Raw genomic sequence first — 27,467 nt, forward strand, 5'->3', positions numbered from 1 at the left:
ATTGAAGAGATAAAATCCATGTGAACAATATTTAAAATAGAAAGGATAAGGAAGGTAATTAATATGACGATAATGAGATGATTTTGGTGGCATTTAATAAGATTTTTATTTAAGATGTTATTAAGTAACTAGAGGCCCAGTGCATTAAAGTTCATACACTGGAGTGGGGGGGGTCCCTCAGCCCATCCTGCCTACTCTCACAGTCCGGAAGCCCTCAGGAGAGGGAGGTGACCCGGTAACCAGGGCTAGGCGATGCCCCCATCACATCTCTGCTGCTGCCACTGCTCGCAGTGCAAGCGTTGGCCAGCCCTGGTTACCTGAGCTTTAGGCCAGCCCTGAGTGCCTGGGCAGTTGCCATATGAGGCTTGCCTGTGCCTGGGGCAGGCCCTAGGGGTTGGGGAGCTGAGGAGACTGGGGGACTCTGGAGGCAGGCTGTGCACCTGCCGCCCTGGCGGGGCTGAGAGGACTGGGCATCACCATCTTGTTTTGTGGCTATGGGTGCCACCATCTCTAAGGGTGTGACAGTCAATTAGCATGTTCCCTCCTTATTGGCTGTGGGCACCACCATATTTGAGGATGTGGCATTCAATTAGCATATTCCCTCATTGGCTGTGGGTATCACCATCTTTTCAACGGCATGAAGGTCAATTAGTATATTCCCTCTTTATTAAATTGGATGGTACATTTGGGAGGGAAATTTTTTTCCTATTTTTTGTCAATGTTGACTTGTTCTCAGGTTACCTAAAGTTATATTTATATTTAATCTCACCTAATATTAGAGAAACATCTAAATTGACCATACCTCCACTACTCCCACAGCCAATCAGAGTGAGTATGCAAATTAACCCAACAAAGATGGAAGTTAATTTGCATACATACATGAGTCCAGGGAACCTCCTTGGCACCCAGGTCACTCTCAGCCAACCATCGGGCAGAGGCTTTATGCTTGGGAAGGGATTGAGATTGCCTTTGGAGGTACGAGGGAGGGTGGGGACCCCTTCCCAAGCCTAAAGCCTGGGCTTTAGGCTTGGGAAGGGGCTGAGCTTGGGATCAGACGGAAGGGAAAAAAATTTAATGGAATCATATCCTCAGGTGAGGATAAAAAGAAAAACAAATAAAGAAATGTCATATCCTATGAAAGACACATCTTGAAAATGCTTAAAGAAAGTTGTCATTTTTTCATAGTGAAGGGACTGGAGTCCGTGTTGATGAAAATACCTTAGTAGCTATGGTGACTGGTAGTGGCTGCAGCAGCAGGGTGATGGCAGTGGTGGCAGCAGTGCCTTCCCCCGATCAGCCCGATCGCAATCTGCAAAGGGAGGCCAGACTGTGGCTTAGGTCCGCTCCCAATGGGGAATAGTAGGACATATCCTGAGGGCTCCCAGTATGTGAGAGTGGTCAGGCTGGGCTGAGGAACCCCCTCTCAGTGCACGAATTTCGTGCACTGGGCCCCTAATATAATTATAGCAGTGATTTTCAACCTTTTTCATCTCATGATATACATAAACTAATTTACTAAAATTCTGTAGCACATCATATATATATATATATATATATATATATATATATATATATATTGCTGATCTGACAAAAACAAACAAACAAACAAACAAAAAAACATGTATAATTTTTATTCATTCACACCAGATGGCTCTTTTTGTGTTGGCTGTTGTCATTTTTTTTATTTGACAGCCTAAGGGAAAAGAGGTCAGTGCCCCTGACTATAATAAATAGTTAGGTATTGCATGTTTTAAAATTTTTTGTGGCACCCCTGTTGGAAATCCCTAATTTATAGTATTAATGGTTAGCATATATCTGAATTACTTTATTGTGAGCATATTACATAGTTAAATTTCAGATGAGCTTAGTACTTCCGCTAACTTCTGTATCTTTTGTTTTGGTGGTATTTCTTATTTGAGGAAGTGAAATCTACTGAGTCAATTAGAATGGTGGAGTCCCAAGTACTTCCTCTTAACATTCTCAGAACGTTAATATGTTGGAGGTAGAAAAGGAGTTATTTATTGGTCTTTCTTTTTCTTTAATGTATCCCCCTTGATCTTGCACTAAGTATATGTTGACAGAAACATTATTTTAATATTGATGCCCAAGCTGAGGAGTTACTATATGCCTGTGGAAGACATCCATCATGGGTATTCAGTCAACCATCTAACAGAAACCAGGGCAGAGCACCACAGTGGCATTTGAGAATTTATGGTGAAACTTAATTTGCATACGACAGTAGTCAGTTTACAGAGAAAGAGGGTGAGTGAAGTCCTATTACAGTAAATACCACTAGGGAGACACATTTAGTGTGATCTGTTTGCAAATTTAAAAGGATGTACATTGCAGCTGTTGTTTTGATCTAGTGAGTAATATTAACTCTCAACAAAGATATAGCTGAACAGAAGATAACTTTTGTGATATATACATAAAACAGCTTCTCTAACACAAGTCAGTGACTTGTGTAGCATTTTAGGTTGGAGAGATGAAGTAAAACCTAAATTGGGATTTAGATGAACTGGTCCCAGGCTTTTTCTTTTATCATCAAGTTGTTACTGCCTTTTAGCCCTTCCCTTTCCAAACTTAATCTTTGTAGTTACCCTGTGTTTGGAAATAGATGTAAAACTGTAAATCATGTTTAACCAAAACAACATGCAAATTGACCTTGAGGGTTCTAAAAGAAGCCTTTGGAGCTGAGTATAGTGGCTCACACATTCTTGGGAATGCACTAAAGATAGTATGACTTTTTTAGATTGAGTGGACTAATTTTTAGTAATAATTATATTCTAGTTAGACCTTAAAGTATTTTCTATTTGTATATATACAGACTAAAACATTTACAGATGCATTTATGAATATGCTTCAAAGTGTTCCAAGAGCAAACAAAAGGGCAGGTGAATGAGGATTGGGAAATTGGTAATGGTTGAAGTTGTGTGATAGGCATATATGGATTCATTATACTTTCTGCTTTTGTATATGTTTAAATCTTTCTCTAGTGTTGTTTTTTTTCAATGTACAAATGAATAAAGTGTCCCAGTACTGTTTTCCATGCTGCATACAGCAAATACATGGGAACATCAGCTCTTTCACATCTTGCTCTTATATATTAGAACAACCCTTTTGAAATTATTTTATGCAGATCTGTAAGAAAAAATTCCAGTAGTAGCACACTTTTATAATAAGGGAATTTTATGAAGATGACAACATATATTGAATGTGTACTTAAATTTAATGTTCTTGTTATTGAAAGGTTTAGTTTTTCTTAAATATTTATTCCTGTGCTAGAAAATATCAGGGTAAGATATTTTCAATTTTGTCATTCATAAAATGTGGAGCAAATAATATTTAAGTTCCCTCGAAGCCCACCTGAGCATGTGTGGAAATAAACATTATATGTGCTCACTCAGGTCCACTGGGCTTTGAGACAACTGAAATAAGTATTAGCATGTCTATTTTTTTTCCTACCACTTTGTTTCAACTATTTTTACCATTCTAGGTTCCTTTCCAAAATTACGTAATCCTAGATAAATAAGGGAATGTTGCAAGTTCTTCTCATTCACCAACCCAAAGAGTCTTTGTCGGTGTGTGTTCCTTGGATCATTTCTGTGGCAATGTGGATTTCAGTTCGCTTATCTGAGTGACAATTTGGAAAGAACTAACTACCAACCACAGGATCTGCCACAGAGGAGTCGTTCAGTCATTGTCCCAGGAGAGAATGAGAGTTATTTCACTGCTAGTCAGTGTGTCACTGCAGGGCAGGTAGATCACCAGTTTCCCATCAGACTGAAAAATGAGACAGAGGGGCCGGAGTACCAGGACACTGGCTTTGTTAGAAGAGAAGACCCCTGCTGGGCTACCTTCCAGAGGGAGAAAGAGCACATGTGCAGGGGTGAAGGTGCCTTTTGAGGAGAGGAAAGGGAAGGGATGGGGCTTAGGGTATTTGGCAGGTGCTGATTGGTGGTTCAATATGTACAGTCCATATAAGGTGCCTGGTTAGGTGTTCAGGAATGTCCTGACTGCAGGTGCAGGCTATGTTATTCTCTGTCCATCAGTTAGGGGAAGGGAGGATCTATCACATACCAGGGGAAGGGGCAGTCTTGAATTAAGTACTAAATGGTTTCTTTAAAGATGTCAGCTTCCTTTGCATGTCTTGTCTCTAATATGGTTCAAATTTATGTCATTTCTGCCTTTAAATGATTTTATGATTTTTACTTTTTCTTAAATGAAACACTACTAAATTCAGGGTAAAATGCAGAAACAAAAATACAGTGGTGAATATAGTATACCGTCTATCTTCCTTTTTATATATATTTTTATTGATTTCAGAGAGGAAGGGAGAGGGAGAGAGAGAAACATCAATGGTGAAAAAAACAGGCAATTAAAATGGCACTGTTTAGCCATAGTTTTTTTAATGCACAGGAATTTTTCCAGAATGTATTTTAAAATGAATTATTCCGATTGTTTCTATTATTTTATTTATAATGAACTTTTGTTAAAAAATACTTTTTATAAAATGTTTAGCATTGGTGCCTTTTGTTAAAAAGGGACATGATTCAACTTCTCATTTCTACAGGACTAAAGTTTTGATACATTAAAATTATCAGTGAAGATTCAGTAAAATTAGGTTAGGTTCCTTTTCTTTGGCAAAGCAAACTTTTTTTAAAAAATAATTTTTTTCTGTAAAAGTTTGATATTAGAAATACTGTACATTTATCATATATTTTGGCCTTCTGTTCTATTTCACTACTGCTTCCCCTACCCCCACTGACTTGCCAAAAACTCTTTTGCAACTTTGTTTTATACTTATAAAACTTTGGTTTCTCCAAGTACCGTTTTATTTAAACAAAGACCAATCAGCACATTTTATGTGTTTGTTCAGGAGTCTGATGGCCAGGGCTGCCCCTTCTGTCGCTGTGAAATAAAAGGAACGGAGCCCATAATTGTGGACCCCTTTGATCCAAGAGATGAAGGCTCCAGGTGCTGTGGCATTATGGACCCCTTTGGAATGCCGATGCTGGACTTGGATGATGACGATGACCGAGAGGAGTCCTTGATGATGAATCGGTTGGCAAATGTTCGAAAGGTAAAACTGGAAAACATAGGTTTAATTAGGCTGGTGTGTGGGCAAAGAAAAAAAAATGCTGTTACAAATGCAGTGTGACTGAGTATGTTTTGGAAAGAAAAATTCAGGCATCAAAAGGAAGGTGAAGATAGAAGCTATGCTGACAGGATGATGAATTCATAGGATATGAAAGAACTGTGGACTCAAACTATATTCTCATTGGTTATAATTTCAAAGTGAAAGATGGTGCGAGTTTTCATATATAACTATACATTAAGACTGGTAACAGCAGAATGTGAATAAACATTAAGAAATAAAATTATTAAAATTGGAAATGATGAAACGGATTAAAATTAGTCTTTGTTGAAGTGTAAAAGAAGTGTCCAATAAAGTTCTTTTCTTCCCAGAAAAGTCTAGCCTTCTGTTTGGCTACTAAGAGGTCACATAAGATTTACCTTTGTGCATTTACCATAATCTGTGGTTCAGTATTGCTAACAAAATTGACTTTGTGAGTGCACCGAGAATGAATGCAACTGCCCAGTTGGTATTTATGTAACCTAGCTCACCAGAGACTAGTCAATGAACCAGAATGCCAATTAAGTAATTTACAAACGAGAAATAGAATGATCAAGAAAGCTGGACTCTAGATATCAGGTTAGTCTCTGTACAGTAAGATACAAGAATTTCACATTTATTCAGAACTTTTGTGCTCTAAATGTAAGTGAAATGGCAATCTGTGGTATTAAAGAGCCTTAAAATACCTTGTGAAGGTGCATGCCAACTCCATCTTATGGCAGGCATGGCTAATCAATCATGGCTCCCTTCCCCATTGTATTCAGACTTGGCCTACACAGCCTGTGAGACCTCTACTGCAATTCATTAGGATTTGGCAGATAACCAGAAACCTATTTGCCAGGGTGGAGTGCTGATAACGTGAAATGGCATCAGGTTGTATTTGCCATATGCACCCATCTTTCTGGTAGGAAATCACTTGATGAAGAGATCATAAATGGCTATTCAAATGCAAATTTAAAATATTTAGCATTTAATAAAATTTTAAAATTTCATTCTTCAGACACATTTGACATATTTTAAATGCTTAGTGGACACTTGCATTGTGGCTACTGAATTAAACTTGACAGGTACAGAGCATTTCCTATTGCTATTGAAATATCTAATGAAGGTAAATAATAATAGAAGTTTTCAGTGGATATTGGACAGTTTCATTAGATCATTCTTACAGGTTTTACTGGAAGAAATTAGTCTTGGTGCAAAAGATCTTTCATTTAAATTTAATAACATAATTGTCTTAGTTTTGTTTGGATATATGACTGTGATTTAGCACTCAAATGATCAGATTATGGCCTGTTTTTGTTTGGTTTTCTGTGAGCTAAGAATGATTTTACATTTTAAATGGTTATATATTTAAATTATTTTATAAGTACCTACATAATTTCCTTGACTTGCAAAGCCTAAAATATTCACTATTTGGCTCTTATGAAGATTGTAATCACCAGGCCTAGGGCCCTGTAGGCATTTAAAGAATATTTATTGAATGCACAGATAATAGGGAATGATATAAAAGTGTTTTAGAAGCATACAACAACAGCTCAGGTAGTCCAGGTGACTTAGATGGTAATGTTTTTTAGCTAGAAAAAGGGCATTTCAATCTTCTTTATTAAATAGATTTTTCTTCTTTAGGTGATTCATGTCAGGGGAGGCTTTACGAGCAATTCTTTTAAGAATTTTGTACCCTTTACTGCTTGGGGGAAAGTGGTATTTGCCACGTAGGATTTTGGGGAAAGTTGCATTCTGGGTCCATTTCCCATTGAACAAGGTGAAGCTTGAACTCTGTTTTAGGAGGTGCACTGGCTAGTGAAAGGATTCACTGGTGACATGAAATGAGCAGAATGCTGAAGGTGGACTGAGTGGTTTTTCCTGATCTCTTTACCACTGTCTTGGTCATGCATGTTTAGTTCTCTCTATGTACCTGGGAGTACTCTGGCAAGGGAGCTGAGTGAATTTTTACATTAATCTCCTCTGTAGTTTATGTGAAAGAAAGAATGGTACTTTCAGACATTATTGTCCCAAAAGTACCACTTCAGTGGCTTACTAGTATTTGACAGTCAATAGTGTCATTTAATAAAACTTTTATTACAATCAATTATTTCTATACATTTTATAGCAGTTAGATATTAGAGAAATTTAAAGAAACTTGTAATTGTTTTTTTTTTTAAGTTGAGGAATCATATTTCAGTGTAATGCCTTTATGTGCACTGATCTTCTAGTCAATTAAACTTACTGAATTTTATAATCTTTCATAAATCGCTGCCATTTAGTAGAACCTAAATATTAATGTAAACAGAAGCATCAGTTATTTCTGAATAACTGGCAAAAAGATTGCTGACCCTGTGTTCCCATAACATGTTATATGTACTTCTATTTCAGTAGAAGTACTGAATTGTTAGTGTTTTATTTAGAAGACTGTCTTCTCTATGAGACTGTTAATTCTTAAGGCTAGGGCCAATGTCTTATTACCTTTGAGTTCCCTGGCACCTAAACACACTCAGCGGGTATTTACTAAATGTTCTTTGAGGCAAGTGACCTGATCCTATACATCTTTTTGCCTTTGTTCCAATCTGAAGATGATATATATGTACTATCCATCAAATTGTAAGTTTTATCCAGTTCTGTCATATAGCTAAGATTATAAACAAATATAACATGGCCATTTTGACATCATAACTCTTCTGATGAATTTTCCTCTTCTATGTTTATTTAATCTTTCTGTTGCCTCATTCACTTACTCATTCATTTTAAAACTATTTCATTTTCTCAACTCCAAGAGTCATTGTCCAGCAAAACGATTGATTTTTTTAATCTGCTTTTTCAAATTCTAATCTCGTCTTTCTCTTCTGTTATGAATAGGTAGATGACTATATTGTGGAACCTTTCTGCCTATCTTAAGCATACTGCAATCTTTAAATTATAAATTATTTCCTCTGGCTGGGTTGCTCAATTGGCTAGAGCATCATCCTAATATGGCAAGGTTGTGGCTTCTATCCTGTCAGGCCGCCACATACAAGAAGCAACCAATGAATGCATAAGTAGAACCAGTCTCTGTCTCTCTGTCTCTCTCTGTCTCTCATTCTCTCTAAAATCAATCAACACATAAAAAAAAAATAATGTTTTCATCATATCATAGCGAACTAAGCTGCTTGTATATTCCTGTTATCTTGGTGAGATCCCATCCAACAGCTGGAGTTTATAAATAGTAGCATGCTAAACATATAGACTGTATTATTATAAGTTAAATACATTTCATAATGCTAATTTTACAGACACAAGTAGAACTTACAGATCTATAATACAGAGTATTAGTCGCCTTCCTTGGTATAGGCTGTTTTAGGATTTTAACTGGAACAGTTTGCTTCAAGTTGTACCATTGCCTGTGTCCTTGATCTGTCAGAATTTCTAGGATAATTGGATCTGCTGTGAGCCCTCAAAGGAATTCCAGGGCATGATTGGTAAGATCACATCCTTCTCTCTGACTTCAGGGAGAACAAAGCTAGAAAAGGTATTTGTTGCTCGTCAGAATTTTGTTTCATTTTGCCAAAGATGTGAAGGACAGTCTTAATATTTCCTTAGTAATTATGTTGATATAATGTATTATTATTCACCAAATACATAAAATTACAAGAAAAATAAGGATTTGAATACAAAATAAAAAATATTCACAGACTGAACTAGTATATGAACCTAGGTTACTAATTCATTTGGTTTTAAACATTATATTTTTAAAAAACAGTATTCAAAATATAAACGATTTGCCATAAAAGAATAAAAATGGTTGGGACCGTAGGTCAAGAGAATTATTTGTCTTCTATTTTTATATACATTCTCCTAATGTTGCAATCATCAAATAAAACACATATTACTAATTAAAATCTTAACATATCACCCAATTCTTGCTTTTTCTAATAAGGGTAAAGGAAGGAATCATAGTATTGCTAATCTTGAGGAAAGAGTTTGTGTGTACAGATCAGTACCATTGAAGTGTTTTTAGAAGAGTAATTGCCTTTTTAATGTGACTTAGATTCCGATTGCAGGGCTTGAGCCTTTGCTGGAGGCATAATGACAGAGATTACAGTCCCAGTGAAATACAGAACTCAAAATAAACATCTGCAGTGTAGAACAAGATTCTCCACAAGGCTAGTTCTGCCTCCCAAGGGTGTTCAGAAATATGTGGGACATTTTTGGTTTTCACCATGATTGATGGGCAAGGAAAACCACTGTCATTTAGTGGGTGGGGCCAGATATGTGAAACAGCAATACCACCCAAGAAGAATCATGCTGACCAGTCATCCTTACTTCTCCCACTATGCCCACTGGTACAGTCAGGGGTGATTTTAAGCAATCCAGAGCCACAGGTTCATGTTTGCCATTTAATTGCATTAAGTTTACTGATTTTCTTAAAGATCTTCCTGCAAATTCGTAGCATTTTCTTCATTAGTATGTGATTAACAAAGCAAACACTGCTTTCCAAGTGCTACGCGATGTTATAGAAGACCTTGACGATATCCTACTATATAATAAAAGCCTAATATGCTAAGTGCCTGGTTGTCTGGTTGTCCATTCAACCAATCAAAGTGTAATATGCTAATGATATGCTAAGGCTGTTCAACCACTCACTATGATGTGCACTGACCACCAGGAGACAGACAGTCGATTGGTCAACCAGTCGCTATGACATGCACTAATCACCAGGAGGCAGACACTTAGTAGGTTAGCTTGCTGCTAGGGTCTGGCTGATTGGGACTGAGCCAGAGGGGCCAGACACACCCTCCCATGACCCTCCCCAGCTGACCAACCTCCTGTGTGCCTCCCTGGCCCCAATCATGTGCTGGTGGGGTCCCTTGGCCTGACCTGCGCCCTCTTGCAATCCAGGACCCCTCAGGGGATGTCAATAGAGCCAGTTTCAGCCTGATCCTGCAGGCCAGGCCAAGGGCCCCACTGGTGCATGCATTTGTGAACTGGGCCTCTAGTTGTTATATATTCCACAAAAACAGTTTGAATATGTACCGGTAGTCATTTGGGAGAAGCAAGCACTTGAACTCTTGTACTTGACTTGGCCACTCCAAGTGGATCTTGAGCTCCTGGAGGGCAAAGTTGCTTATTTAATCCTGTGCTTCATCACTCAGTGATCTTGTCTGTGAAACCCTACCTCTGAGGATTGTGATTAAATGAATTAATATATGTAAAGCCATTGGAACAGTCCTGGCACATAGTATACATTTAATATCAGTTGTTATTAACATTAATTTCTTATATAATGTTACTTAAGACTCCTGAAATATTGTTGTTCTTCTAAGAATTAAATAACATTATTTTTAAGACATTTATGGAAGTTTTATTTTTTTAATTTTAGATACTGTTATTAGACACTAAAACTGTATTAGCTTGACAAGCATTTGGTTGTAATTTTTTAATGTTCGATATCTATACATAGTTATGATTTCATTACATGGTCACATTAAAGTAATGTATTCAGAAACAGTCTTTTATTTTCAAAACTCAGAGAAAATGCAAAGTTGCTGACATGTCAGCTAAGACTACATTTTAAGGACTGAATAATTTGCATGAACTTCCGAATTTTATTTTCTACATACATAAATTAAAATGATTAAGTATTCTCTAAAGTAGTAACTCAATAGTAACTGCTTAATAAAACCAGCTGTGTCTGGTATTTTGGAGCAATAGGTGTTTTGCATAAGAGCATTTTTCAGTGACTGAAGTTTATTCCTTTAATTCTCAGGATGTTCTTGTTTTTCAGCTATTTTTATGGAAATATTTCTGAATTACATGTCACCTTTCCCTGACTGCTCAAAATAGGTTATGCAGCTGAGTGAACCAAAGGGCATAAGAAGCCAATACAATGAACATGGCATACTTCTTAGCTTACATTTTGCTACAAGACTTAAGGGGAGGTTGCAAGAAAAGAGGGAAACCATATATTTAAATTAAAATCACATATATTTGTATCAGGATTCAAAATTTATAGAAATGTTTAAAATAAAATGTGAAACTTTAAAGAATGTTCAGGGTTATGGAACCTGGAGATTACATCCTTCTCATAAAAGGTGCTTCGAGGAGAAGCAGTATAACTCTGGGTAGTTAACAATGTTTCACTTTTTAAAAAAATATATTTCATTGATTTTTTTACAGAGAGGAAGGGAGAGAGATAGAGAGCTAGAAACGTCAATGAGAGCGAAACATCGACCAGCTGCCTCTTGCACACCCCCTACTGGGGATGTGCCTGCAACCAATGTACATGCCCTTGGCCGGAATCGAACCTGGGACCTTTCAGTCCGCAGACCGACGCTCTACCACTGAGCCAAACCAGCTTTGGCATGTTTCACATTTTAATGAAACTGTGCCCTTGGGGTTATTCTACTTGTGATGCTGTTTGCAGTACTTTAAAGTACTCTGTTGGCAGTTTTATTGACTGCCTCCCTGTCAAACCTCAAAGAGAAGTCAGCTCTTTAATCCAGTCACTATTTCTCCAAGTGTGCTTCAGTTTTCCTGTTCTTCATTGCTTCTGATTGTGTAAACATTTCCAGAAGTTATTAGTGGAACATGAATAATAACTTAAAATAGTGAACATCACTTTATACAAGCACACATCCATGTTCTTGGTAAAAGTAGGAAGGTGCCTGCCTACATTTCCTTCCAACAGGAAGAAAAGCAGCACAATTCTCCCCTCCCCCTTGTTAGAGGACTTTGTTGTTGGTGGTGGTGGTTTTGCTTTGTGTTGTTTTTATTTTAAGACTTTCACAAAAAGTAGTGTGGTGGTTCCAGCAGAAAGGGTGCAGGGAGAAGGGAGTCCTAATGTATAGTGACGGGAGACTTGGATTTGGGTGGTGGGCACACAGTGCAATAGACATATCTTGTAACATAGAAACCCACACCTGAAACCTGTTTGTTCATGTTGACCAATGTCACCCCAGTAAATTTAAAAATTAAGAAGAAAAAATAAGATTGAACTAAAAAGAAAAGACTTTTAGAGCTGTTTTAGAGCTTTTGGATCAGTAAAATTGAGGGAGCCCTACAGAGATTTCTCATACACCCCCTGCCCCCACACATGCATAACCTGCCCCATTATTAACATCCCCCACCAAAGTGGTACATTTGTTATAATTGACAAACCTCTGTTGGCATCTCATTACCATCCAAAGTCCATAGTTTACATTAGGGTTTATTTTGGGAGTTGTTCATTCTATGATTTTGACAAATGTATAGGGATACATATCTACTGTTAGTATCATGCAGAGAATTTTCCCTTCCCTAAAAATCTTTAATGTTCTGCCTGTTCATCTCCTCCACCCTACTCCCCAGCAACCATTAGTCTTATTTTTTTAAATCATTACTCTTTTTACTGTCTCCCTAGTTTTGTCTTTTCCAGAACGTCATGTAGTTTGAATTGTATGTACATAGCCTTCTCAGATTGGTTTCTTTCATGATGTAATATGCAGGAAGATTCTTCCATGTCTCTTAATGGCTTGACATTTTAGTACTAGGTAAGTTTTCATTGTTTCGATGTAGCACATTTTATTTATTCATTTATCTACTCAAGGTTATCTTGGATGCTGCCAAGTTTTGGCAATTAAGAATAATTACGATGAATATCTGTGTTCAGATTTTTGTGTGGACAAAAGTATTCAACTCTTTTGGGTAAACACCAAAGAGTATGATTACTGTATTATACAGTAAGAGTATGTTTAATTTGTAAGAAACCATCAAACTAAAGTGTTTGTACTGTTTTGCATTTCCACTATCAGTGAATAAGTGTTCTTGTTGCTCGACATCCTCATCAGTATTTGGCGTTGTCAGTGGTTGGGGTTTTGGCCATTCAAAAAGGTGTACAGTGTTATCTCATTTTAATTTATATTTCCCTCATGACATATGCTGTGCAGCATATTTTCATATATTTATTTGCCATCTCTATATCTTTGTGAGGTTTCTTTTAAGGCTGTGGGCCCTCTTTTTAGTACACTTGTTAGTTTTCTTAATTGTTGAGTTATAAGAGTTCTTTGTATATTTTGAATAAAAGTCCTTTTATCAGATTTGTCTTATACGTGTATTTTCTTCTAATCTCTGGCTTGTCCTTTTATTTTCTTGATTGTGTCTTTCAAGACCAGGTATTTTTTATGTTAATGATGTCCACATTTTCAACTATTACTCTCATGGATCATACCTTTGATCTATTAAAAAAGTGATCCAACCAAACTCAGGGCCATCTATATTTTTCTTGGTTTCTTCTAGGATTTTGCTAATTTTGCATTCAGGTTTGTAATCCATGTTGAATTAATTTTTGTCAGAGCGTATGGTCTGTATCTAATTTTTTTTTTTTGGTTTGTTTGTTTTTGTTTGTTTGCTTGCTTGTTTTGCATGGGATGTCCAGTTGTTTTCAGCACTATTTGTTGAAAAGACTATTTCCACTCCATTGTATTATACTTGCTCCTTTATTAAATATCAGTTGACTATTTATGTGTCTGTTTCTAGGCACTATGTTATATTGCATTGATGAAGTTGGCAATTCTTTGCCAATAGCACACATGCTTGGTTACTGTAGTTATAGTAAGTCTTAATGTCAGGTAGTGTCATTACTATAGTTTTGTTCTTCTCCTTCAATATTGGAACTTTAGAATCAGCTTTATGATAACACAAAATAATTTGCTGGGATTTTGATTGGGGATCCACTGAATCTATATATCAAGTTGATAGAACTTTTCTTTTTCACTTTGAGTTTCTCCTTGAATTCCTATAAATTGAGGCTTCTGAAAATATGACTAAGCAAGCAGGAAAGGATTCTATTGCTAATGTACTACATTACTTATATAAGCTTTTGTTTATTATTTTAAAGGAATAGTGGTACAGATACTACAAAATGGATGAACATAAATCATTTATAATTATCCTACAAATAACTGTGTGTGTAAATGTTTTTCTAATGGATATCTTCTGAATAACATTCTGTATAGATGATTTTTAAAGACTTTAGACTGTGTTCTGTTCACAAATTAATATAAAGAAGGAAGACAATAGTTAATAGAAAGAATACACTTAGAACATTATATTTTTGTGATAAAATTTTTATATAAGTCCCCTTCATCAGTTTTCATTCATTTAGACGGAAATGTTGAGCCTCTAAGAGCCCTCCTCATCATTTGTATGATATGTGTATCTATCTTGTTCAGATATGAAAATTCATTAAATAAAAATCTTGTTAAAAATATTATAAAATTGACTTTGATTATCTCCTAGATTGTCAAAAATCCCATCTTAGTAATTGGAGAGGTTTCCTCTTGTCCTGTTTTTAATAATAGCTTGCCTGGGTTTGAAATTTCTTAATAAATGTTTTTCCATTTCCATTATAATAGATCTTATTAAAGCTTTTATTTAAAAAAAAGTCACTTTAAAAAAAAAAAGATATGGACAAAATGAAGTGACTAAATAGAGTGAGTCCCTGATTATTATTGGTAATTGCTGAGCATGCTGAGACAGGCTTTTGGCTACTTTACTTTTTGGACCTTTTCTATCAGAATTTTCTGTTAAAATTATAAATTCGGCTCTCTCTATTCACTATGGTAGTCATTAGCATCCAATTCTAAGTGCTAAAGAATTCTTTAAATTTTGTCAGAGAAATAAAGAATAGCGCTTATGCATTTCAGAAAGCAAAGGCCTTGGAATAGTTGGTGAGTAGGTAGTCATAAAAGAATCAAATGTGGTCTTTAAATCTCTAGAGCTCCAGGATTCCAGTTTGTTAAAGATGTACTCATCAACTACTAGTGTTAAAGAACTTGTGAAAAATTCTTAGACTCATATGCTAGTATGCTGATAATACAGGTGCCCAACTTTTGTATTTTGAAAGCAGTTGAAATAAAAAAAAGACAATCTATTCTGAAGTTCTAAAAGCCAAATACATTACTAGAAAAAAACTGAATGTTACCCCAAAGATAAAGAAATAGAATTATACAAATCAGTTATCCAGTGATTTGAAGTCATGGCTCCATTCTTCCCAACTCTTGCAGTTACCTCTATATAAATGAATTTTAATATTGTGCAATAAATTCTGTCCACATCCTATTTCCTATGTTTTACTAGTTAACTTTTGCATACTTTTCTATTTTGTTAACTTAATAAAGTGGATAGCTAAAGATGCAGGGGTAACAAAGAAAGGAATTCACTTAAGGCAGTGGCAAAAAGAACAGGATCCTTTTAAGAATGCCTTAATGAAGAATATTCTAAATAATGAGGAGGAAAAAATGAAATAAAACACAATTGAAAAGTCAAGAGTGGAGTGCCCAAACCAAGAAAACATTTATTATAATGAAAAGTTTGACAAAATACATTCTCCTGAACTCATGAACTTATTCTTGTTCTTAAACTACGTTTCTTCATTTTTGTGCTATTGGTCAGTTTAATAATAGCAAATAATCCTAGCAGCATTTCTGTTTGACTTTTGAATGCCTTGTAAGTATTTAGTCTGGAAATAATCCATCTGTTTAGATATTTGATTTTGTCACTATTGCTTTGTTTAGGCCTGGTAGTGAGAGGAATTGTGGAGGACAAAAAAGGAAATGGGAAGAGTGAGAACATTTTGTTTAAAGATATCTCTAAGAGAGTTATCTTCTCACAGTGAAAATGGGCAAACTTTGACTGGATGTATAATAGGTTGCATCTGTCACTTCTATATCAAAAATAGTCAGTGCTCCTACTATATCATCCAAACAAAAGTTAAATGTTTTATAGCAGTGTATTTTATCATATTTCATTTAAATGTATAATTTCATAAAGTCTCCACAAAATAAATTATCCTTATTCTGTAATCCACCAGAAACAATAGCAGTAGGCAGTGATTTTTGCATGGCATTTAACATTTTAACTGTAATTTAAATCTTACATATAGGAAATATGTGCATATGAAGTCAGATTATATATTTAATTATGTGGTTATGTGGTTTTGTAAAAGCAAACAAACAACACCTTATTCTTTATAATCAGTTGGCTTGAGACCTTTATCTTGACAGCTACACTTGAAATTCACACTCCAATAGTATATCCCTATCAACAAAATGCTTACCTTTCATTATTCAATATTTAAATAAAATTTTCCTGTTCTCTACTGAAGATTTTTAGGTAAATATTTTAAATCTGTATTTTTAGACAGAATCAGAAATAGTAGTTATTCTGAGGAATACAGTGCAAATTAGTAAGAGTTGCATAAGAAGCAGAAATCATTCTGAGGAATACAGGACAAGTCAGTTAGAGGTGATTAAATTAGCACAATCTTAGAATTTTAAACCTAAGGATGGATTCCAGTATTATTGTCCGTTGTTTATTCTCCCAAGTTCCTATTATCACCTGTCAGAAGTAGAGAAAGATAAATGACTTAAGTGATCTGTGGAAGAAGAAGGCAGAGTGAAGGGCTAAGAGGAATGTTTGTGGAATCTATGAACAGAATAATAGAATCAGTAGACTAAAGATGACTAGATATATCCCTTTATCACTCCTGATGACTACCTATAACAAGGAAATTATGGTACTTTAAAAATTAAAGTTCTTTACAGTTGACACTTGAATGTTCAAATATATAGATATAGGCATAGTTTAAAGAATAAATCATTTGGATCTACATTAAATCAATCTATTTTGCTTCTATATTTTCAGAAGGGAAAAATGGCTTTTCTTTCTTTTCTGTAAGTTGAACTGGTAAGTTTGATGTCATGAATTTTTAATGTCTCATTTATTTATGAGCTGGGGTGTGAAGCATTGTGTTAGGCTTCTTTGTTCCTTAGACTTTCAAATAGGAAGTAAATAAAAATGTTAATTATTCAAATAAATTAAAAATTACCTTTTATGTGACCAACTATTAAAAACTTGTAGAAATGTTCATAGTTAGCATTGAATTTTACCAGCAATAAAAGTTGATGCAAAGACTCAATCCTCTAATTGCAGAATTGTTTATAGAGATAGCTGTGTTCAGCAAAGAATAATGCATTATTATCTAAAAGGCATTGCTAAATTATCTACTATGCTTTAGGAGAACTTGGTAAAATAAATAAGTTATGGTGAATTTAATCCATATAATCAATAAAGATAAAACATTCTGTCCCTCTACATACAGATCTGTTATCCACAAAATTCTTCTACCTCAGCCAACTTACTGGTACTGGAATGCTTCAAAATGAATTATTCTTCAGGACAGTCCATAATCATTTTTAGGATATAATATGAATTGTGCTAAGTGAGGTCTGCTTCCAATTGCAATCATAGCTGTAAAATATTGTGCTTGTCTGGAAATATCTACAAGTTCAAGGTTGTTGCTGCACCACACACATTGGTTTGGATGTCTGTTTTAGCGACTTTTCATTATACCCTTGCCATGTCTAGTAATTCATCCATTTCCAATAAAATCCACCCCATTATTTAAACATACCAGGAATTTGGTAATTGCTTAAATATTATCAATTAAAGTGGTAGTCAAGTTCTGATAGTAATGGGCTGTTTCAAGTAATGAGGGAAACGGGAAGATATTTGTGGAAGGAAAGTGCTTGGAGGAGCATGTGTCTTGCTCAGTAGCCTTAGCAATGTGTGCACCTAGCACTGAAAAATTTATCTGCAAATACCTAAATTAGTGAAGTGCAGTTGTATGTTGCTTGGGATAGGAATAATTTGGGGTAGGAATTGTGTAAATGGCTTGCTTCTTGATTTGTTTTTTGTTTTTCTTTGTTTTTTTGTAAAGGAGGATAACCAGATCAGCAACATATTTTTATCAGTTAAACCTTGCTAGTTTTCAGATAATATAATTTATCTTATAGGGAATTTGGAGAATTAGCTGGCTGTGACATCTCCTGATCTGAAATACTATGACACATGATACACATATCTTTATATCAGGAATTATTTTTGTTCTATGATCATTATTTGATAGCTTTAATTCCATAAGGTTCAAGTTTATGACCATGTAAGGCCCAATGACCTTTATGGGTAGAATTGTTATTTTGTTTAGAATCACTGACTGCATTAAAATCAATTTATAACTATAAAGGTTCTATTTTTCTCTTTCAATTTAATAACAATTGAAGATATTTTCTTAACACAGGTAAGAGACATAAAAAGAATCTTGAAATTGCTAAAAAGAACATGTTCTTAAAATTGTCATGAAGTTATATCTAAATGTATTAACCTTTTAAAAATTATTTGGCATTAATTGAAAGAGACAAAGACTTGAGATTTTAGTAATGTCATGACAGTATTCTGGCATATCTGAGGTATGGTCTTCTGTTTAGCCACTCACATTTATTTAAAATCCTTCACAAGGGGGGACAAAACACCCACTCCTTGAGTGTGGTCTGTGCATAATGACTTTCTTGCAAAGAGTACAGTAGGGAAAGGGGGAGAAAAGAGGGTAACTTTATATTTTACCATGAAGAAACATTGACAGTTAATACATCAGCCAGATAATCAAGATCAATATCAGTACTAATCAATCCTATCAATAGTGTGGACCCTGGACATGAAGTGTTCAAATGTTACTTTACCTCTGTTGTCTTTTTTATCAAACCAACAACCCCTGTCTAATCATGAGAAAAATATAAGATAAAACTCAATTATAGTGAGTTAGAAATTTTTACAAAATGTAACTAAGTGTGGATATGAGCACAAATCTGTCATCCCATCTCAGTTAGATAAAGACAGAATGGCTAAATCTTCCTCAATGTCACTAGATTTTGAATTAAGTTGTCAATTTTTGACATTGACTATTCTTCTAAAGGTGAGTAATGCTAGAGGAGAAATGGCTTAACAACAAGCTTAAACTCTTTATAATATTAGGAAACAGGTGAATATCAAAGCACACTAGATTGACCCAGTAAGTGTAAAAATTAAGCCTAGATCTCCAACAAGCTAGTTAACAGCCTTGAAAAGGAAACTGCCTAATATATCAGAACAGATTGTTGTTTGTCGTGGTGAGACCACTTGATTAATTAGTATGGCTTTTGTACCAAGTAGTAATCAGGTTATTTCACATTAACAAAAACAACTTCCAAAGCAGAAAGGGTAATATACATAGAAATAGAAGTGCTTGTTATTGGCTTTTTGATGCTATTTACCAGACAAAATAGAAAACCCATAGTGGCATAGAAATATATAAGTTTTTAGCAGAAGCACAGACTTTTATAGATTTAGTTAATCAATTTAAAAAAAAATAACAATGAACTTGAAATTTCCTTTTCCACATGAAGATTGGGGAAGAAAATACTTGGGCTCAAACCTGTTTATTTTAAATACACAATTTTTTAAAACCCTGCCTAATTTAATTTGTTTGTAGGAAAGTAGATTACACACTGGATACATACATTTTTTATTATAGAACAAAATGGTTTCTAAGTTCTAGAATGTGCTATAAATCAAAGACCGAAGAAAATTCTATAATACAGATAACCAAGAACAATGTGTATTACTGCATTGAATGTTTCTCCTTCTAGAATAATGTCTGCATTCAGTTGTTTTTCAACTATGCTTTTGCTGTTCTTCTTTTTCTCAGGTCCTTTCTACAATATGTAGGAGAAACTTGTCCATTTATTCTTTATATAATAACACCCTTGAGGGACAGTGTAAGCTCTTTCCATCATTAATCAGAGTTAACTAAGTGAGTTATTTCAGCAGATGTTCAATGGCAGACACCTTCTCAAAACCAACTGTCTTCCTTATGAAAAGCATTTACTTTACACATCAAATAAACAGCATTGTTATATATTTTTTTATTCTAGTGTGCTGATAGGCAGAATTCACCGGTCACTTCACCAGGGTCATCTCCCCTTGCACAGAGAAGAAAGCCCCAACAGGACCCTTTGCAGATTCCACATCTCAGCCTGCCTCCCGTGCCTCCCCGCCTGGATCTGATTCAGAAAGGCATCGTTCGTTCTCCATGTAGCAGTCCAACTGGTTCGCCAAAGGTAAATCAATTTTATGAGAAACAGATAGTGATGATTTTACATGACAGTTATTGATTGCTCAGCTTCTTTTAAATTTCATTTCACATTTCTGTGCTCTTATTTGTTCCTGAACAGTGTTGATAGGTTTCTCATTCTGTGTGTGGTGAAATCACAGTCATATTCCTAGCATTTTTATTATAAAAGTTACATAATTATTCAGAGAGAGCACATGTCTGTAACAGCCCACTGACTTGCTAAAATAAATAGCAGAGTAAGTACAGTTATTCTATAAAGTGGATTTAAAAGATCATTATATGTATTAAAATACTCTTATCAAATGATATTTTATACTCAGTTTCATAGTGTCATGACAAGAAAAATGTAATGAGAGTATATTTGCATAAGGGCTTAAGGTGTGATAAATTATCACCCATGTTTCAAGGTGACTCAGAAGAGGGAATTATATGTACTTTTTATACCTGAAGCAATTAATTATAAAGAATTACATTATTTGCAGAGTAATTACATTACTATTTAATATTAAGGACATAGTTCTAACTCAGTAAATCTAAGCCCACAGTTTATTTTAGTTCTTTGCAGTCTATGCAGGTATTTTTACAGATTGGATAAGGGCATATTTTGCAAACTTAAGCACAGGATTTAAAAAATTCCATTTGGAATTATGCTTTGCTGTCTAAATTAGTTGGAAGCAAAATATTTCCTTAATATTTGATTCCTCTATATTCAAGTTAACTTGGTTTTAAAATCATATTAACACATCTTAGGATGTTACTTAGGCAGGGTTATGCAACCACACAGTACGTTTCTTTTAATATCAAAAGCACAAATCAGCCCTGGTCTGGGTATCTCAATTGGTTGGAGTGTTGCCCACATGTACCAAGATTGGGGGTTGGATTTCTGGTCAGGGCACATAGAAGAAGAAGAAATAAAAGGCATCCAAATTGAAAAAGAAGAAGTAAAATTGTAATTTTACAGATTACATGACATTCTACATAGAAAACCCTGAAGACTTCATCAGAAAACTATTAGAACTAATAAATGAATTCAGCAAAGTAACAAAATACAAAATTAACACCCAGAAATACATGGCTTTTTTATATACCAATAATGAACTCACAGAAACAGAAACTAAAAACAAAAACACAATCCCATTTACTATTGCAACAAAAAATTTGAGATACTTAGGATTAAACTTAACCAAGGGGGTAAAGGAACTGTACTCAGAAAATTATAAGACACTGAAAAAAGAGATCAAGGAAGACATAAACAAATGGAAGAACATACCATGTTCATGAACTGGTAGAATCAACATCATTAAAATGTCCATATTACTCAAAGCAATCTATAGATTCAATATAAACCCCATTAAAATACCAATAGCATATTTCAAAGACCTAGAACAAACTTTCCAAAAATCCACATGGAATTAAAAAAAAAAAAAAAAAAAAAAAGACCCCAAATAGCCATAGCAGTCCTGAGAAAGAAGAACAAAGTTGGAGGGATCACAATACCAGATAGAAAGCTATACTACAAGCCACTATTCTCAAAACTGTCCAGTACTGGCACAAGAACAGAAATATAGACCAATGAGACAGAACAGAGATCAACCCAAGCCATTATGCTCAATTAATATTTGATAAAAGAGGCAAGAGCATGCAGTGGAGTCAAGATAGTCTCTTCAAAAAATGGTATTGGGAAAATTGGAAAGATTCATGCACAAAAAAAATGAAACTAGAGCACCAACTTACACCATACACAAATATAAACTCAAAATGGATATAGGACTTAAATAAACCATAAAAATATTAGAGGAATACACAGGCAGCAAAATCTCAGACATATGCCGAAGCAATATCTTCACTGATACAGCTCCTAGGGAAATGGAAACTAAGGAGAAAATAAGCAAATTAACTATATCAAAATAAAAAGCTTCTGCACAGCAAAAGAAACCAAAACAACAAGAAAGCCCATTGCATAGGAGAACATATTTACCAATGTTATCTCCGATAATGGTTTAATCTCCAAAATTTATAGGTAACTCATTCCACTCAACAAAAGGAAGATAAACAACCCAATCAAAAAATGGACAAAGGACCTAAATAGTCAGTTTTCAAAAGAAGACACACAGAAGGCCAAGAGATATATGAAAACTTGTTCAAAGTCACTAATCATCCAGGAGATAAAAATCAAAACTACAATGAGCTACCATCTCACATTTGTCAGAATGGCTATCATCAACAAATGACAAGTGCTACTGAGAATGGGTTGAAAAAGGAACCCTCTTATAATACTGGTGGGAATGCAGACTGGTACAGCCACTGTAGAAAACAATATGGTGTTTCCTCAAAAAATTAAAAAAGGAACTTCCAATTGACCCAGTAATCCCACTTGTAGGAATATATCCTAAGAAAACAGAAACACCAATCAGAAAGCATATATGCAAACACCAATCAGAAAGAATATATGCACTCCTATATTCATAGCAGCACAATTTACAATAGCTAAGAATTGGAAACAGCCTAAGTGCCCATCAGCAGATGAGTAGATTAGAAAACTGTGGTACATCTACACCATGGAATTCTAGGCTGCTTTAAAAAAGAAGGAATTCTTTCCATTTGCAATAGCATGGATGGAATTGGAGAACATTATATAGAGCGAAATAAGCCAGTCAGAGAAAGATTAATATCACATGACCTCAGTTGTGGAATATAATGAACAACATAAACTGATGAATAAAAATAGAACCAGAGTCATCTAAGCATTGAACAAACTGTCCAACCTATGAAGGGAAGTAGGGGTGAAGGGGTGGAGAGATCAACCCAAGGACTTGTATGCATGCAAATGAGCATAACCAATGGACACAGATGGGGGAGAGGTAAGGGCATGTGCCTGGGGGATAGGCGTGGGTGGGGAGGTCAATGGGGGAAAAAGGAAACTTATGTAATACTTTAAACAATAAAGGATTTAAATTTTAAAAAAGAGTCAACCAATGCATCAATAAGTGAAACAACAAATTGATATCTGTCTAAAAATATAAATTAAAAAACACACACAAATCATTCATCAGATGAACCAAGTATATAAAAGCGAAAGCTCACAAGTTATGTAGAGTCAATTTTGGAGCATACCTTCATATATCCATTTAAGAATCAGACTTTTTTTTTTCATTTTAAGGAACCATGAAATTCAAGTGAGGACTATAAATGATGCTACTATATTATTTGTATAGTTATTTATCAGTTTTTCTAGTAGTTGATAAAGAACCAGAGCAAATTTGTTCCTTATGAATTTCTTTATATTACAGCAGTGAATACAAATATAGCAAAACCAACACTCAGTGATACTACAATTTGCTTAAAAAAAAAACAGCCTTGATGGCTTCCTCTCCTAAGTCATCGACGCGTGCAAATGAATTAATTAATGATTCTATTATTTTAATGTCAGCCATTCAAAATCACCATATAAATTTGGTATTCTGCTTTTTTCTGTACAGTCCTTAAAATTTTAACATTTCAATTTATATACTCATTTCTACAGAAATATTTCTAATGTATATTTATAAGAGTCTTCCATTAACATTTTAAAATTTCATTAACTGGTAATAAAAAGAAACTTAAAAGAAGATGACATATGGATCTAATAAAGCTCTATTATGGCTTAGAAAATAAAAGCAGTAATATAGTATTCTGGTAGTAATTTCAGTGCCTAGTACAACTCTTGATTTTTCTTTCTCTTGTGTCTCCTTAGTCTTCTCCTTGCATGGTGAGAAAACAAGATAAACCACTTCCAGCACCACCTCCTCCCTTAAGAGATCCTCCCCCCCCTCCACCTGAGAGACCTCCCCCTATCCCACCTGAAAATAGACTAAGTCGCCATTTGCATCCTGTGGAGAGTGTGCCTTCCAGAGACCAGCCAATGCCTCTTGAAGCCTGGTGCCCTCGAGATATATTTGGGACTAATCAGTCAGCAGGCTGTCGACTGGTAGGGGATGGCTCTCCAAAGCCTGGAATCACAGCAAGCTCAAATGTAAATGGAAGGCACAATAGAATGGGCTCTGACCCAGTACTAATGAGGAAACACAGACGCCATGATTTGCCTTTAGAAGGAGCCAAGGTAAGAAATACACAAACCTGCTTAAATTCTTCTTGCAGGAGGTAGTATAAAAGGTTGGGCAGTGTTTTGTTTTGTTTTGTTTTGTTTTGTTTTGTTTTGTTTGCCTAGTGTGGTACTTCCCTGCAATTCTTTAATGGAGTCCAAGTTATAAATATTCAGAAGCTCATTAAAACTTAATAGAAGTTAAGGAAAGGTTCTAAGTAATGATTTAATTTTAATATGAAGACACTAGACAATTTGCCAGAGATTTATTTCACCTTCTGTTATTTCACCAAACAACTTTTTCTTTTTTTTTTCCTGTTAGGAACTTGGTGGGAAAATTAGAACTATTTTTTTAATCTCTTAGTTCCATCTAACTTGAAAACAGTTATGTAATTATAGCATATCAGAAATAAGCATTAGAATTGTCAGTACACCTATGCAAAGAGGTAAAATAAATCTTCTCAACAATGTGAAAACACCAAGTCCAGTTCACTGTTACACAGCCAGCTATTTCTCCATAAAACTGAGAGACAGAGACTCTCACATATGTTGATTTCTGGAAGGAAAGAACTTAAACATACAGGAAACCAAAGTGGCAAAAGCAGAATCACTGAGTTTAGAACTCTTTTTTTTTTTTTTAATATTTTATTGATTTTGTACAGAGAGGAAGGGAGAGAGATGGAGAGTTAGAAACATCGATGAGAGAGTCATCGATCAGCTGCCTCCTGCACACCCCCTACTGAGGAAATACCTGCAACCAAGGTATGTGCCTTTGACCGGAATCGAACCCCGGACCCTTCAGTCCCCAAGCCGACGCTTTATCCATTGAGCCAAACTGGTCTCGGCTGAGTTTAGAACTCTTAGTAAGCCCTTGGCAGAGTTGCTTATATTCTCATATCCATGATATTTTTGGCTCTGAGATCAGATTATCCCATCTTCCCTCAGCAAAAGGAGGCTTACCTCTTTTGAAGACTTTAATATTAAAGTGAACCCACATCTCTTGACCTTAAATTGTTATTTTAAGGAAGTAACTTATTCCTTCAATACAATGGCTTGCAGTTGAGGAATATAATATATTCTAGAAACAAGTGTGAAATGTGACATGTGCTCAGCTCCTGTGTGTGTATGTGTATGTGTCTGTTTGCACTTGTGTTTTTGTGCCCCTGTATGAAGGGAGGTAATAATGAAAACTTTGTATAATATTTTACCTCTGTGATATTGTAGGATAGCCAGGATAGGAACACTAAAAACTTTCTAGGATGGCATTGAACACAAAGGGAAGAGTGGTGGTGGTTTGACAGGACTCTTTGCCATTGACTGTCCTTGGTACCTTCAGTCTCATCCTATCTAATAAAAGGGTAGTATGCAAATCGACCATACTCTGCAACACCCACAAGCCGTGTCCACCAGCCAATCAGGAGTGAGTATGCAAATTGATCCAACCAAGATGGCTGGGGCCATGGAGCAAACAGGGGGCTTGGGATTCCCTGGCGATGGAGGAATCCAAGCTTTGTGCACACCCTGGCCGGCCCTGGACTCCACTCAAGGCTACAACATTTCAATTATAGAAGATAAATTAATCCCAACAAAAATGGGCTGCAGCCAGGGAGCTTGGCTCCGCTCCAGGCTACAGAGTTTCAATTGTAGAAGATAAATAAATCCTAGATACCAGAGTCTCCGCTTGGGTTGCCAGGGGGCCTCTATAGAGTAATATGCTAATTAGACAGGACGTCCTTCAGGATGAAGCCGCGGCAGGCGGTAGCCAAGGCAAAGGCAGCTGCCTCCGCAGTGGGGGCTGAGCCCCTTGCACAAATTTCATGCAGCGGGCCTCTAGTCTATTATACATATGAAGATCTCCAAAGTTTCTTCCCAAAGTCATCTAAATATGTAAATTAAAGAGAAAAAAATTTTTAAAGCATCTTTCTGATCCTTTCTGAAAATGGAGAATGTTATCCTCAAAAGAATGTTTCCACACCATTCTTTTTTTTTTAAATGTCTTTTTTTTTTTCCTTTAGTCTCTATTTCTTTTCATTCCTACATGATCAGACTTCTCTTGAGAAAAGTGTTGAAATTATTTATGACAGGAATTGACTAGTTATTTATTAGCAGCATATAACAATATTTCCTACCCTGACTGGTTTGGCTCAGTGGATAGATCATTGGCCTGTGGACTGAAGAGTCCCAGGTTTGATTCCAGTCAAAGGTCTGTACCTTTGTTGCGGGCATATCCCTGGTAGGGGATGTGCAGGAGGCAGCTGATTGATGTTTCTCTCTCACTGATGTTTCTAACTCTCTATCCCTCTCCCTTCCTTTCTGTAAAAAAAAAAAAAAAAAAAAAATCAATAAAATATATTTTTTTAAAAACTATTTCCTGAATGAACTTCAAAAATACTTAAAATAATTATCTTAGCCAGTTCATTGAAGACCTCTCCTTTCATGTTTCTTTTCAATACTATGTTATACAGTTTTAATACTAATATAAACCTGCTCTTAAAAGCCCCAGAATGTTGGTTGTTAATTTTTGTATGGAAAGTTACATTTTTGTTTCAAATATATTATTTAGACTTTTTTTCATTAGAGGCAATGCTTCAAATTAAGTATGGTCTTCCCTCTTTAAGATAAGAAAACTTGGCTAAGTTCTAAAAGTGTAAATTAAAATTAAATGTACATATGGAATACCATACGGGGAATTCATAAAACTAAACACCCTATAAATGGAGTGACAACTCACTCCCTGTCATCATGTGTCTTCTCTCATGTGCCAGTTTTCATCATCCCTTAGAACATTTGCCCTTTTTATTTGCATCTTCACTAGACAAATGGTAAGGGAAGCAAGAATAAATTAAATTCTAATTACTCCATTTGCTAGTTGTAGTGAGCTCTGAGGGAAGAAAGCCCTCTAATTCATAGTTAAAGTGAAGTGTAAGAATTTTCTGTGGCTTCCATTTACTCCCCTTTCTCTTCCCCTTCCCACTTACCATAATCAAATAGCTAACATAATGCTTATAACATGAATCTGCAAGCTAAGAGCTATTGGATTATTTACCTTGTTTTATTTTCTTCGTAAGAGATTTCTGTGCAGTAGCATTGTTTTCATTTTCTGAATTTCTCAGGTCTTAGTCACATTATTAACCTATTCCTTCAGAAATATTTTGTTTGTCAGTTGGTGTTAACCATCTGAGGTGAAAATATTTGCAGTATAATGTTGTAAATATCATTTGACACATGGAATTTATTTCCTTATTTCTAGATACTAATATTGTGTCCAACTATCTTGGTTTGTTCCTCTT

General features: G+C 35.3%; 1 protein-coding gene across 7 annotated transcripts in view; it reads left to right on the plus strand.

Moving 5' to 3' along the window:
- CBLB (Cbl proto-oncogene B) overlaps positions 1-27,467 on the plus strand; it is a 212,556-nt gene that overhangs the window by 136,386 nt on the left and 48,703 nt on the right. For all 7 annotated transcript variants that reach the window (XM_036448716.2, XM_036448718.2, XM_045584017.1 and 4 more), the window contains 3 exons: positions 4,880-5,083; positions 19,897-20,082; positions 23,830-24,195. In XM_036448716.2, coding sequence (XP_036304609.1) covers positions 4,880-5,083; positions 19,897-20,082; positions 23,830-24,195 — 756 coding nt within the window. The remainder of the gene's footprint in view (positions 1-4,879; positions 5,084-19,896; positions 20,083-23,829; positions 24,196-27,467) is intronic.

The sequence above is a fragment of the Pipistrellus kuhlii genome, unplaced genomic scaffold (assembly GCF_014108245.1).
Source record: "Pipistrellus kuhlii isolate mPipKuh1 unplaced genomic scaffold, mPipKuh1.p scaffold_m20_p_2, whole genome shotgun sequence".
NCBI lineage: Eukaryota > Metazoa > Chordata > Mammalia > Chiroptera > Vespertilionidae > Pipistrellus > Pipistrellus kuhlii.